A 14152-nucleotide genomic window follows, 5' to 3' on the forward strand; every position below is an offset into this window, starting at 1 on the left:
CAAACATTAGATATGGAAAATAGGATGGAGGATATTATATAAGGATATTATTGTGATATTTCTAGGAGTCTCTTTGGGTCAGCTAGTGTTCCTTCTAAACAAGCATTCTCTTCTCTAGGCCACCTGGCTACCCTAACATGTCCCAGGGCATGATGGGAACAGGCTCTCCATACGGCCCTGGCATGAACAGCATGCACGGTATGATGAACCAGGGAGGGCCAGGGCCATACCCAATGGGAGCAAATATAGCCAACAACACCCCTGGTGAGTAAACGCTACACTGAAGCCCCTACTGCTGTGTCCATAAAAGACTGGTATAGACTGCTAATCTTTTTTTTTTTCTTTTCACCCTCTTCCTATTACCCCAAAACACCCAGGAATGGCGCCCAATTCGGAGTTTGGCATGGAAAAAATAAACCCTACCCAGAAGATAAACAACAAAGTGGAGGGAACGCCCAAGCCTGAATCCAAAAAGGTAGAAGTTCGAATTCCACACGACAAAATTCTCATTGCTCGCTGGAGCTTTTTTGTTGTTGTTGTTGTTGTTGTTGTTCTTCAATCTCACCATTTCCTCCCATCATCCCGTCCTGTAGAAGTCGAGCTCATCCACCATCACTAACGAGAAGATCACTCGTCTGTACGAGCTTGGCCCGGAGCCAGAGAGGAAGATGTGGGTGGATCGATTCCTGGCCTTCGCTGAGGAGAAGGCCATGGGCATGAACAACCTGCCCGCAGTGGGACGCAAGCCTCTCGATCTCTTCAGACTCTACGTGTCCGTCAAAGAGATCGGCGGCCTCACCCAGGTACGCCTGGAAGTTTTTATTTTAATTTTTTTATTTTTTACAGATTAAAACTGACAGCATTGCAATTCCTATTAGGCGGTAGTGTGCAGCTTTCTGAGCCTACTCCTTCCTCTGTCGCCCACCAGGTGAACAAGAACAAGAAGTGGAGGGAGCTGGCCACCAACCTCAACGTGGGCACGTCGAGCAGCGCCGCCAGCTCGCTCAAGAAGCAGTACATCCAGTGTTTGTACGCCTTCGAGTGCAAGATCGAGCGCGGCGAGGACCCGCCCCCGGACTTCTTCAACGTGGACACCAAAAAGAACCAGCCCAAGATCCAGCCTCCCAGCCCAGGTGAGCACCGGCCCCCTCCAAACACCGTAGACCTTTTTTGTTTTTTAGGCCACTTCAGACGAATGAAAGCTCGTTTTGTTTTGTCCCGCTCTCCCGTGGGTGCCGCGCGGTTTCGATGCAATTCATCACACCCTCCATTTGCTTCACATCGCCTGCCCTATAAACCAGTGTATTTTATTGTGTGCTATTAATTGCGGCGTTAAAAGCCGATCTTAGGCCGTCGTTTGTCATCTTCTGTACGTTGCTGTCATCCTCCATAAATCACTATTTTGGCCTTTTATTGGAGGAGTTGTAAATGACGGCGGTGTAGCTGTAAGTCACAGAAGCGCCTTGCATCCTCTGGACAGTTCCACGAACGGATCTCTTGGGGTGGGGGGAGACACTCCTTGGCATTTGCACAGGACGTGACGAAAGTCTCGGCCTTTCAGACCCCACTTGTTTTTTTTGTGTGAACAGCGATTCCACCAGCATGCCAAATCTTTCAATGAACTCCAAATGTTGGGTAAAAGTCAGTGTGTAAACTGGCAGTCAGTCAGAGGTGGTGGGGGTCACGGTGGCGATGTGTCGCCTGGAAGCTGTTTGTTTTGGAAGGACTCGGCTTTTAGCTGCCAGGAGCAACCACACCAGGAAGCGACCACGTGCTGCCTCAGTCTGGCCGAGGCCCGCGCTGTCAGACACGGGGGCACTGAGTCAGCGCCGGGGTGTTGTTACAGGAGACATCAGGACGCTTGTCAGCTGGCATCAGCCCTCTAGTTAGTACCAAGGAAGAGCTGGGCGTGGGGGGGTAGCGGCGGCGGCGTGGGGAAGGGAGGTGATTTGGCGATAGCAATGTCCCGTCAGTGGCGTGTCCTCGCTGCCTGGTGCCTGGGCCCGGGGCTACTGAGGCAAGGCAACACTCCCTGGAGATTAGTCCTGAGCCAGAAATGATGAATGGGGGGAAGAGGGTTGAATGCGTGTGTATGTGTGTGCGTGAAAAGTCATGATTCTCTCTCTCTCTCTCTCTCTCTCTCTCTCTCTCTCTATGACTCCGTTTCTACCATGCTCTTTTTTTCCATCCTGAGGAGATTCCCTCCCCCCCCCTCCCCTTTCCTCCTTCATCTTTAGCAGAGGGAAATCCCTGCCCAGAGGGAGGAGGGGGAGGAGGAGCCGGTTAATGTGTGTGTATGCGTGAGAGCTAAAGAGGCGAGAGGGTGATGTGAGAAAATGTGAATAAATGCGACCTGCCAGTGACCCCGGTGTTGTGTGTGTGTGTGTGTGTGTGTGTGTGTGTGTGTGTGTGTGTGTGTGTGTGTGTGTGTGTGTGTCCACCAGTTTTAATGAATGGGAACCTGTGAGTCATCAGACTGGCGTGCTAATAGTGAGAAGTCCTGAGCTGAAGTTAAGGATGAGCGCTACTATGTTATACACACACACACACACACACATACACACACACAAACACTCACTCACTCTCATGCACACGTACACAACTTGTTGTCTCCTGTCTCTACAGGTCAGGGTATAATCTGTCAGAGTCAGAGTTTAGATCATTGTATCCTGGTGACTCCAAGAGCCCGCTGGTGGTTGAGGAGGAGGGTGATGGAAGTGTGTGTTTGTGTTTGTGTGTGTGGTTGGGGGATTGGCATGCTGTGATGAGCTGGAAGATTCAACATTTTCGCTGGCTGTGCACTCAAAAGCCAGTCAGCTTGACACAAACTGTGCTCCTCTGTGCAGTGCTCGGGAATTTCTTAATGGGATTTAGGATTGCCAAAAGCAGCATGTGTTCCTGAAAGCCCCCAGCAGTGCTCAGCCTATCCACAAGACTATCCCTCCTCACTATCAACCATCAGCTCTCGCTTTTATTCCTGGAGTGAAGAAAGGAGGAGGAGGGCTTGTTCTTTGACTTCACTGAATTTTATTTTTATTTTTTTAAACCAGAGGGGCTTTTTGTCGTTTACAAGCACTCAGTTTGTGTATCCTTGTTTTGCAGCTGGTTCCGGATCCCTGCAAGGACCCCAGACTCCTCAATCCACCAGTAGTTCGATGGCAGAGGGGGGAGACCTGAAGCCCCCCACCCCAGCCTCCACCCCGCACACGCAAATGCCTCCAATGCCTGGCGTCAGGTACGAGTTAGAAGCAACAATATCATGTTTCTATGATGTTAACAATATCAGGAGTCATCACAATAAAATGAAAGTGATCCCTGTGGCGGAAACGGATCATTGCAGCAGGAAATAGAATACAACAAACAGGAAAAAAAAAAAAAAGTTATGTAATGGTAGGTCATGTTAAGATACACACACACACAACCAACCAGCTTGTTTTTAAAGTGTTAAAGAGGAGTGTAATAATAAGGAAAGTATATTATATTTGTGTCTATATTCTGTATTTGGGGTTTGAAAATGACTGCAGTATATCTATAGAGGGGTTTGGAAATACTGGTAAATACTGTTATGTCTGATATAAATACTTCAAGACAGTTTCTATGGGTTTAGACTCTTGTTATTTCTCATTTCGTAAACTTGTAATACTTCAAAACAAGGAATTAACTAGAATTTTGAATAATATATGTATACGAAGCAAAACGTTCTTTATTTCACTAATGAGCCTCCTGCCCTCCTATAGGAGTAGCAGCGTTAATCTGCAGGACCCTTTTGCTGATGGCGGAGACCCAGCGTTTTCCAGAAGGAATGCCATGACTCCCAACTCACAGGGCTACCAGCCTGGGATGGGTGGCCCCGAGATGATCGCTCGAATGGGTCCCTACGAGTCCAACAAGGACCCCTTCGGTGGCATGAGGAAAGGTGAGCGACAGCCAAACCAGCAAATCCGATGCTGTTTGAACTAAACCTAACAACAATCTGTATTTTTTTTCTTTTTGAAGCTGGAGAGCAGTTTATGCAACCAGGCCCCAACAGTGGGATGGGAGAGCAGTATAACAGAGGCCCACCAGGCCCCATGGGCAACATGCAGATGGGCCAGAGGCAACAGTACCCTTATGGATAATGACAGAATGGACTAGAATGTAAACCTACTGGATTAATGGAGCCAGGCATGGGCCCCGACGGCAGTATGGGACCAGGAGCTCCTCAGCCCAACATGATGCCTTCTGGAGCCGACACAGGGATGTACTCGCCCAGCCGCCCTCCACCACAGCAACGGTGGGTACCATTCCGTGCTAAGATTGGTCTGTATTTAAGGAGAAATATGGTTGTTTTGAGGCATTTTGCCAGTGAGATTATTTTTCAAAGACTGGGAGGATTATCAGTGTTGGCGTTTCATACTGAAACTGACTGTGCATTTACTATTGGGAAGAAAAAAACGTAAAATGTAATGGTGGGAACTTTTGTTATTGTTTTCAGGCATGAATCCTATACCAATCAGTACCCTGGCCAAGGAGCTCCCCCTGGTGGCCCATACCCAAATCAACAGCCAGGAATGTATCCACAGCAGCAACCGGTAAGAACATTTTGTTCGGTATTTACAGTGCTCTTATTGCAACTTGGTTCCTTTTTTCGTTTCTTCTTTTTTTTTTTTTTTTTTTTTTTTTTCACTATATGTGTACCTGTCTGTTCTGGCATCCCAAATGGACAGATGCAAGCCATAATTCTACTATTATTGTCTAAGGATACTCAATTGTTAAGTATAATGCTGAATGTTGTCTTCTGACAGAACTACAAGCGTCCTGTAGATGGAGGGTATGGCCCCCCGGCCAAGCGCCATGAGGGAGAAATGTACAACGTCCCCTACAGTGGTCAGCAGCAGCCAGGACCCCAGCCCTCAGGGCCCCAGGGCCAACAGGACATGTATAACCAGTATAATGCATACCCTGGAGGGGACCGCAGACCACCAGGCCCACAGAACCAGTTTCCCTTCCCCTTCGGCCGGGACCGAGGGCCGTCATCTGGAGGCCCCAACTCCCAGTCTCCAATGCCTCCCCAAATGATGGCAAGCGCGATGCCTTCGGGTCCCGATGGCCCCCAGGGCCCAATGTGGCAGGGCCGCAATGAGATGGGCTACCCAAACTATCCCAACCGACAGGGACCTCCTGTCCCAGGCCAGGGCCCCGGCTACCACAGCATGAACCGCTCCGAGGAGATGATGCCGGCAGACCAACGCATGAACCACGAGGGTCAGTGGCCCGGCCACGTCAACCAGCGGCAGCCGCCGTTTGGCCCCGGCGGTTCTGGGCCTCCCATGACCAGACCCCTGCCATCCACCTACCAGACTTCCCAGAACCACATTCCTCAGGTGTCGAGCCCGACGCCAATGCCCCGGCCCATGGAAAGCAGGACGTCGCCCAGCAAGTCCCCATACATGCATCCGGGCATCAAGGTGCAGAAAGCTGGACCCCCAGTGCCCGCCTCCCATATCGGCCAGGCCCCTGTGCAGCAACCCATGATCAGGCGAGATGTAGCCTTCCCTCCTGGCTCTGTGGAGGCCTCCCAACCCCACCTTAAGCCCCGCAGACGGCTCACCATGAAAGACATTGGTACACAACCTTTTATTTCATGCCTCGCTCGCACACATTTTCAATAGACATGCATATGCACTGAACAAAGTACAGTTAGTGGATGCAGTGCAATGTTATGTTAGCAGTATAACATGGACTTGAAGACATATAGTGCGTTCCATTTGTATTCAGATTTTCCGAGGTCAAAGTCGGAAACCCGCCCCCTGACCTCGGATTTCTGAGCTCGGAACTCGGGCAACCACCCGAGTACCCCGAGCTAAAAATCCAACATGGCTGCTCCGTGCATCAACAGTTGTGAAAGCTGTAGGAACATACAGTTATAAGTAGAGCTTGGCGATATGGAGAAAATCAAATATCACGATATTTTTGACCAAATACCTCTATCGATACCGCAACGATATTATAGTGTTGACTATTGGTGCTTTCACAAAATATTTCCACAATGAGATTTTTGATAAATAATCATCAGTAATGTGGATATAATGACTAAGTGGGTAAAGGCAAATAATAGTAACCAATAGTTACAACAGTCTGGGAAGTTCAGAAAATGACATCACTTTACTGTAATGCAGCCTTTAAAACAAGTAAAAGACACCACTTATGCCATATTACGATATTATATATCCAAAATCTAAGACGAGATCTAGTCTCATATCACAATGTCGATATAATATCGATATATGCCCAGCTCTAGTTATAAGCACTTCTGTGTTATTAGTGTCTCACTAAATTAGTCGTACACGCAGTGCTGTTCATATTCTCTGTGGAAATGTTGTTACGCTGTTTGTATGCACAAAAAAACAGCGTATTGCGTTGTTATTAACTGGCATTGCTAACAATGGCTAACCTGGCTAGAGCTAACGAAGACAATGAAAATCCGACTTGTAAATGGAACGCGTTCAACTCGGGTGTGACGTCACTCCCAGCTCCGGCTTCCGAGTGCCGGGGTAAATGGAACGCTGTAATAGTTTTACAGAAGTCGTAAAATGTTACAGGCTCAAAAACTGCTCATTGAGAACAGCGTGACAAATGAACCAGAGTCCGTTGGACCATTTCTTTAAATGAATGGCCCCAGCACTAATCGCCACCAACTATCTGATGAATAACCACCTGCCTGCCATGTGAATTGCAGGCTGTGCTGTGGGAAAGTTGTATTTTAAATCATTGAACAGATAAAAGCTGCTTATTTGGAATAGGCGACCTAAGTAAGTAATGCCCATCCTGATGGTATAGATCGGTGAACCTCTTCCTCTCTCGGTCACACCGATCGTGATCACGGTGGCTCATGTTCATTCCGTGTTTGTCTTTTTACAGGCACTCCCGAGGCTTGGAGAGTGATGATGTCACTAAAGTCAGGCCTACTAGCTGAAAGCACCTGGGCCTTGGACACCATTAACATTTTACTGTATGATGACAATAGCATTTCTACTTTTAACTTGTGCCAGGTAAGTTTCACACACCCACATCTGTTGAATTTGCATGAACGGCAAAGCGCGACTGGGAGTTGACAGGATGGTTTTGGTGACGTTCCCCTTTTGGTTTCTCAGCTGCCTGGATTCCTGGAGCTGGTGGTGGAGTACTTCAGACGCTGCCTCATCGAGATCTTTGGCATCTTAAAGGAGTACGAAGTGGGAGACCCTGGCCAGCGCACCCTCATAGACCCCAACGCTGCCGAGGACCCCGTGGATGAAATCCCCATGCCGGAGGGCGAGGACATGGACGTGGACGAAGAAGACGAAGACGACGAGGAGGTAGAGGAGACGAAGGCCAGTTCCGACGCCCTCTCACTGGTCCAGGTGAAACAGGAGGAGGAGAGCTCGCACAAACGCACGTCTTCAGAGGACGAGGAAGAGGAGAAGGAACGGGAAGCTTCTATCAAGGAGCCCAGTAATACCACTCCCTCGGCGTCCTCCCAAGACCCCAGCCTCCACTCGGAAAAGCCCAAGCAGGCCAGCAAGTTCGATAAACTCCCCATCAAGGTGGTGCGGAAGAAGAATCCCTTCCTGGTGAACCACTCATCCACGCTTGGGCAGCGGCAGAGTTTTGATAGCGGCCTGACGCACTGGAGCATTGGCGGCGGCGACACTACCGAACACATCCAGACCCACTTCGAGAGCCGGATGGACCTGCTCAAGCAGCGGAAACGCAAGCCAACCGCCGCCGAGAGCCGCAAGAAGGTCCAGGCGACCGAGACCGCGACGGAATCCCCCGAGAAATCCAAGTCCAACGGGGAGGACAGGCCTCGGCAGCAGCCCCAGTCCTCCGAGCCTCGGAAGTCTCCGGCGGGGAAGACGCCGCCTCCTCTCCCCATCGGCGCGCCGGTCACCGCCACCATCGACGACGTGCTGTCTGCCCGCCCGGGGTCGGTCACGGAGGAAGTGGTGCGCGGCGGCGCCGAGGAGCAGAAAGAGAACGGCAAGTACCTGTTCAGCATCAACCCTGACCTCCAGAGCCGACGCAACATCAAGATCCTGGAGGACGAGCCTCACAGCAAGGACGAGACGCCGCTTAGCACTCTGTCGGACTGGCAGGACTCGCTAGCGCGCCGCTGCATCTGCGTTTCCAACATCGTGCGCAGCCTCTCCTTCGTTCCCGGGAACGACCTGGAGATGTCCAAACACCCGGGCCTGCTGCTGCTGTTGGGCCGCCTGGTGCTGCTCCAGCACAGGCACCCCGAACGCAAACAGGCCCCGGTCACCTACGAGAAGGAGGAAGAGGAGGACGAAGGCGTGAGCTGCGAGAGAGACGAGTGGTGGTGGGACTGCCTCGAGGTGCTGCGGGAGAACTGCCTGGTCACTCTGGCGAACATCTCGGGCCAGCTGGACCTTTCCATCTATCCAGAGAGCATATGTCTGCCACTGCTGGACGGCCTGCTCCACTGGGCGGTCTGCCCCTCAGCAGAGGCCCTGGACCCCTTCCCTACGCTGGGGCACCACAGCTCACTTTCCCCCCAGAGACTGGTCCTCGAGACCCTCAGCAAGCTCAGCATCCAGGACAACAACGTCGACCTCATTCTGGCAACGCCGCCGTTCAGCCGCTTGGAGAAGCTGTACGGCACGCTGGTGCGCTTGGTCGGCGAGCGCAAGGTGGCCGTTTGCCGAGAGATGGCGGTCGTCCTGTTGGCCAACCTGGCCCAGGGTGACAGTCTAGCGGCGCGGGCCATCGCTGTGCAGAAAGCCAGCGTGGGTAACCTGCTGGGCTTCCTGGAGGACAGTCTAGCTGCCACCCAGTACCAGCAGAGCCAGAGCTCCCTGCTCCAGATGCAGGGAGGACCTCAGTTTGAGCCCACCAGCGTGGACATGATGCGGCGGGCGGCCCGGGCCCTGCACGCCCTGGCCAAGGTGGAGGAAAACCACTCGGAGTTCACGTTGTACGAGTCGCGGCTACTGGACATCTCGGTGTCCCCACTTATGAACTCTCTGGTGTCCCAGGTGATCTGTGACGTACTGTTTCTGATTGGCCAGTCATGACAGCCGTGGTGAGGTATCAGCTCTGCCTCTTTCCGTTCCCCCTCCCCCCCCCCCTCCTTTTTTGTGTGTGCGTGTGTCTGTTGCGTGCGAGTGAAAAGAGCAAAACTGACTGGTTTTTTCTTTTTTTTTATTTATGCAAAATCACCTCGGATTCCACTGTCTTTCTACCCCTGCTTCTCACTAAAGGAAGGAATATCATGAAGTAGCTGTGGATTTTAAAATCTCTCGAATTGGAAAGATACTGACAAACAAGAGCAGATTGGGACCCAGGCATAGGACAGAGTGCGCTGCCCTGCGGAAAAAGGACTCGTTTTTTTAATGAAAAGAAAAATCTCAAGAGAAAAAAAAAAATTGTGTTCGTTTGAGGTAGAGGAAAAATAACCTCGGTTTTACAGTGATGTTTGGGGAAATACATGTTTCTCGCTTTCCCCTCTGGGTCAGCAGGGGGGAAGAGAGCACGGACTAAACAATATTATGGTTCATGTTTGAAGGCTACATAGACTCGCGGACTGCGGTGTGGTATAATTGCTGTAACTTTGGATGCTCTATCCTCAGCCCCACAGGAACCACACTATTGGCTGTGAACAAGACATCTGTCATGGGAGGCCTGTGCAGTAGATTGTAGGACTTTTTTTCTGTACTGTACACCTTTAAAAAAAACAAAAAAGAAAAAAAAAAAGAAAAAAAACTGTAAACATACTGTAATAATACTGTTTCACACTGAGATACGCTGGCTTGGCAGCAAACTGTAGTTTTTAAAAACAGTTTTAGTTAACGTCGAGAGAGAAAACGGCTTTCCCCCCAAAGTATGGTGAACCTACAACACCCCGACCTCTTCTCTTTGTCCCTTGATTGTATGACTTGACCCTTATATTAAAAAGTCACCTCTTTAGGACTGGTCCTCAACTCTAGATGCAGTCCAAGCTGCAGTGTATATATGATGTTGTACATTACACTTCTCTCTCTCTCTCTCTCTCTCTCTCTCTCTCTCTCTTTCTCAAGACTTCTGTTGCTCTTCACCGTTTTTAATCTTTGACGATTAAATTAAGTTTCCCCCCCACCCTCCCCGCATCAAGTCAAGTACGCCATGTGATTACTTGACGCCTACCCCCTCCGTTACTTAGGCGCCTCAACCTTGCTCGGTATCACGTTCGGGTGTTTAGCTGCTGTCCAACGCCTCCCACCCACCCACCCACCCCTCCTCACCCCATCCCCCCCCCAACAAACTTCAAGTTTCAGTTCGTCTCTGGTCTGGGTGTAGAGAATATAACAAAAATCATGTCCGCGGTTCCACTTGAGCTCCTTCATTAAAGACAAACTAGACCTTAATGAAGAAACCATTTTAGTTTTTTTTTTTTTATTTCCCCCTTTTCCCCCCCCAGTGATGCGGATTCTGCATATTTGTATTTCAGATGATGTAGCTAAAAACTTGATGTAAATTCCTCTTATTTTTTTTTTTTTTTTCTCCCCCTTTTTTTGGCTTAATGAATATCATTTATTCAGTATGAAATCTTTATACTATATGTTCCACGTGATAAGAATAAATGTACATTAAATCTTCGTAAGACGTTTGCTGTGGATTTCTTCATTGTCCCTCGACACATGGTCGAGGCGAGCGGTAAGTAAAAGTTTGGAATTTTTCATTTGGCTCGCGCTCCCATCTGCACCGAAGACAATCCGACGTACCGCGTGCTCTGCCAACGGTTTGGACATTCAAACGTGGATGTGGGAGACACAACACACAGACACACACACACACACACACACACACACACACAGCTCTGCTTATCGAATGCACAGCCGTGTTTTCCATCCATCCGTGCATTGATTGACATCTCAGCCCGATGTGGCGTGGTTGTCTTTGTCCCTGGATCCCACGTTACATAAATATACATTTACAATAAAAAGGTGGATGTGAGCAGTCTGCTTGATACATACAGATGACCTAGAGAGTTTTCATTTAGCTCAGGGTGAATATTGTCACTGAATTTCATTTGTGTCGTGACAGAAGCTGAATTCATCTTTTTAGGAGCGAATCGATACCATCGCAGCCAGTAAAACCAACCAAATGTCTGGCATGCTCACGGTGAACCAATGTTATTGTGGGAGGCACGGAACATCCATTTCGCCCCCAGGAAACGGCGTAAAGCCCGGGACACACGGGGCCGATTATCGGCCGTTGGACAGTCTGGCGAGGTCAGTGACTCGAGTCTGTTCGGTGTGTCCCCGTGCGGTCGGCGGCAGGCGTGCGGTCGGCGGCAGGGCAGTCGGGACTCACCCGGAAATGGCGAGCGGAATGAGGTGACTACAGTCTCTCAAAATCTGACAAAAATCTTTTAAACTGAACTTTGTTGAGCTGAAATGAAGACAGATTCAGCAACTGCACGGCCTATTTCTCACTTAAAATGTTCTCAGAAACATGTTTCAGTGAACTATTTTAGTACAATATGAGATTGTATTCTGAACGGCCGCCATGACAGTCTGGCTTTGAATTTCCGGAGAAGACAAACCCATGTGACGCTGTCAGTACCCGATCCGTTCCACCTGCATAATCCGTTCTGCGCATGTGCAAGATGACACGTATGCCATGACGTAGGCGCAGATGATAATGCTGATAAGTTTGACTTAACGTTATTTTAGACTGAATCTAGCTGCAGAAACAACGTAACCAGTGGGGCGGTGCCTGTTATTTCGAGGTGGTGTCACTACCCAAAGTGAGTAGAGTGCAGATTTGAGTTGCGCATGCGTCACTTTGCGACAAGTAACCTACAAGATGCTAACGGCGGTTTGAGCTAACGTTAGCAATCAAGTAGCCTACTAGATGCTAACGGCGGTTTGAGCTAACGTTAGCAATCAAGTAGTCTACTAGATGCTAAAGGCGTTTTTGAAATGATTTCCATCTTCTGTTATTGTATGTAAAGAGAATAGTTTATTATTTTACGGATTTCAAAAATTTCAGTAAGACACGTTATGCCGTAAACCGTTTAAATCTGAGCATGCGTAACTCACATTTGCACTCGACCAGAGCCGGTCTGACTCGGCTAACATCGGGTATGACACGTTATGCCGTAAACCTTTTAAATCTGAGCATGCGCTACTCAAATCTGCACTCTACTCACTTTGGGTAGTGACAGTGGCATGAACGCTGCATTATCATCTGCGCCTACGTCATGGCATACGTGTCATCTTGCACATGCGCAGAACGGATTGTGCAGGTGGAACGGATCGGGTACTGACAGTACTGACAGACGCGTTCGTCCAATCAGCTGCCGGTTTTCATTTCTTGGGCAACAATACAGAGTAGCGCCGCCTGCTGCTATGAAGACGTATTACGTTTCTCTAGTCTCAGTGTGTCCCGAGGCAGTTTTTTGGACCTCGGGGACGCGACTGATCATTTCCACTGGCTTTCCTGCCGAGCGTCGGCCGTCTGGTTTGTGTGTAAACCACTTTAATAAAGTTTTGAAATATTTATTTCTATTGTAGTCTTAAATGGCGAGACAAAATAGCAGATCTATATAAACCAAACAGTCAGCAAGAGCTAAATGTGGCACTAACTCACTTTTCAAAGACCGCTGCCAGCTCTTGATGTGGTTTCACTTAGTTCAGCTTTATTTATTCAGGAAGTCTCACTGAGATCGGGTCTCTTCTTGCAAAAGAGACATGATAACAAAGTAAACAGTAAAGTCCTCGCGTCCTTTCCACAACATTGCCTTTTGACTTGGTTAAATGCATTAAAGTCTACATGGATCCCTTGAAAGAAACCTGGAGCACTGATAAAAGTATCCGAGTATCTGTACATTTATTTATCCAAACATTTATGTGCATTTACATATCCAGTACAATAAAGACTACAGCCATGCTAGCAGCTCTGTGTGGCTGCACTTAGCCACAGCAGTGCTTTTATCTAAATGCTAATACTATGCACGCATGCTAACATGCTGATGTTTAGCAGGTAGAATTGTTCCCCAGAGTTCAGCTTGTTAGCATGCTAAAATGTGCTAACTAGCACTAACGGCAGCATTTTTATTGGTAAAAATAAAAATGTTGACCTGTGTTTTAAAAAAATTTGTTTAGAATTCATCCTTAAGGGAAATATAATGTGCAAAATGCCATGGCAATCCATCCAGTAGCCCAGTTGTTAAGACATTTCAGCACAGACCAAAGTGGAGGACCAACCGAATGACCTTGCCGTCACTAGAGCCGTGCTGCTAGTGGGGCTAAAAAGAGGGAAGGAAATATTGAATGTAGCTACACAACGGAACTGTACTGGAGTGCAGTGTAAAAGTGAAAGGCTTTTAGCGGGAGCTCTCAGAGGCTCTGTTGCAGAGGGACACGGTTGGGAATTTGGCTCCAAAGTTAAGGGCCAAAGCAGCTTCGTGTCTGAGAGTCCCAACATGTGGGACAGGAGACTCTGTGTCATGTCATGACATTATTGTATAAACACTGGCTTTAAGTTCACATGGGACGCCTCTTATTGTCTGTCCAATTGCGTCCTCTAGAGGACATTTGGTGGCAACAATACAGTGATACAGGCCATTGTGGAAGCACCACGATACTGTTAGAAAAATGAACATGGGGAAAATTGTTATACTGCAACAACTCAGTGAGTTAAGTCATGATGCAGGCAGGCACACGCTATGGATCTCAGGGTAAATGGATGCTTGAAGAAGAAGAATTAATCTCCCTACAGGCACTCAAACAACATACTCTTGTGATTATTATTGACTGTGACTTTTAGCTGGATATTGTTTTGTTCCACAGGGAATATCTGCAGGAGAGTGTTAACTAATTGGAGAAGAATGCATCTCTATGCAACAAAGTGCTAACGTGATTGTTGTACAGTTTCAGCTGTAAGCTGCTTAGTGTTCAGGGGCGAGAAAGACACATCTGTTGGACACGGTTATTATGGGTATTCTTTAATCCACTGTGTCAGCATGCTGTGAAAAAAAGCATCCGGCCCATCTGCAGAGCCGCCCCCCCAAAAAAATGATGAGTGGAATTTACCTGCCACATCTGTCCAGCACTCCAGCTCCATTACGAAGTGGAGAGTGGAAGCTGCAGGTGCCATTAATACAACCTCCGTTCCACTTTTCATT

At 48.7% G+C, this 14152-nt stretch overlaps 1 protein-coding gene across 1 annotated transcript in view; it reads left to right on the forward strand.

Moving 5' to 3' along the window:
- Positions 1–9169, forward strand: part of arid1ab (AT rich interactive domain 1Ab (SWI-like)) — a 72334-nt gene extending 63165 nt beyond the window's left edge. The window contains 11 exon segments of the mRNA XM_039820079.1: positions 119–264; positions 378–475; positions 594–803; positions 929–1133; positions 3103–3235; positions 3738–3916; positions 3997–4273; positions 4475–4571; positions 4785–5604; positions 6901–7031; positions 7134–9169. Of these exon segments, the coding sequence (XP_039676013.1) occupies positions 119–264; positions 378–475; positions 594–803; positions 929–1133; positions 3103–3235; positions 3738–3916; positions 3997–4273; positions 4475–4571; positions 4785–5604; positions 6901–7031; positions 7134–9056 (4219 nt within the window). The 3' untranslated portion in view covers positions 9057–9169.
- Positions 9170–14152: the final 4983 nt, after the last annotated feature.

Source organism: Perca fluviatilis, chromosome 13 (genome assembly GCF_010015445.1).
Source record: "Perca fluviatilis chromosome 13, GENO_Pfluv_1.0, whole genome shotgun sequence".
Lineage (NCBI taxonomy): Eukaryota > Metazoa > Chordata > Actinopteri > Perciformes > Percidae > Perca > Perca fluviatilis.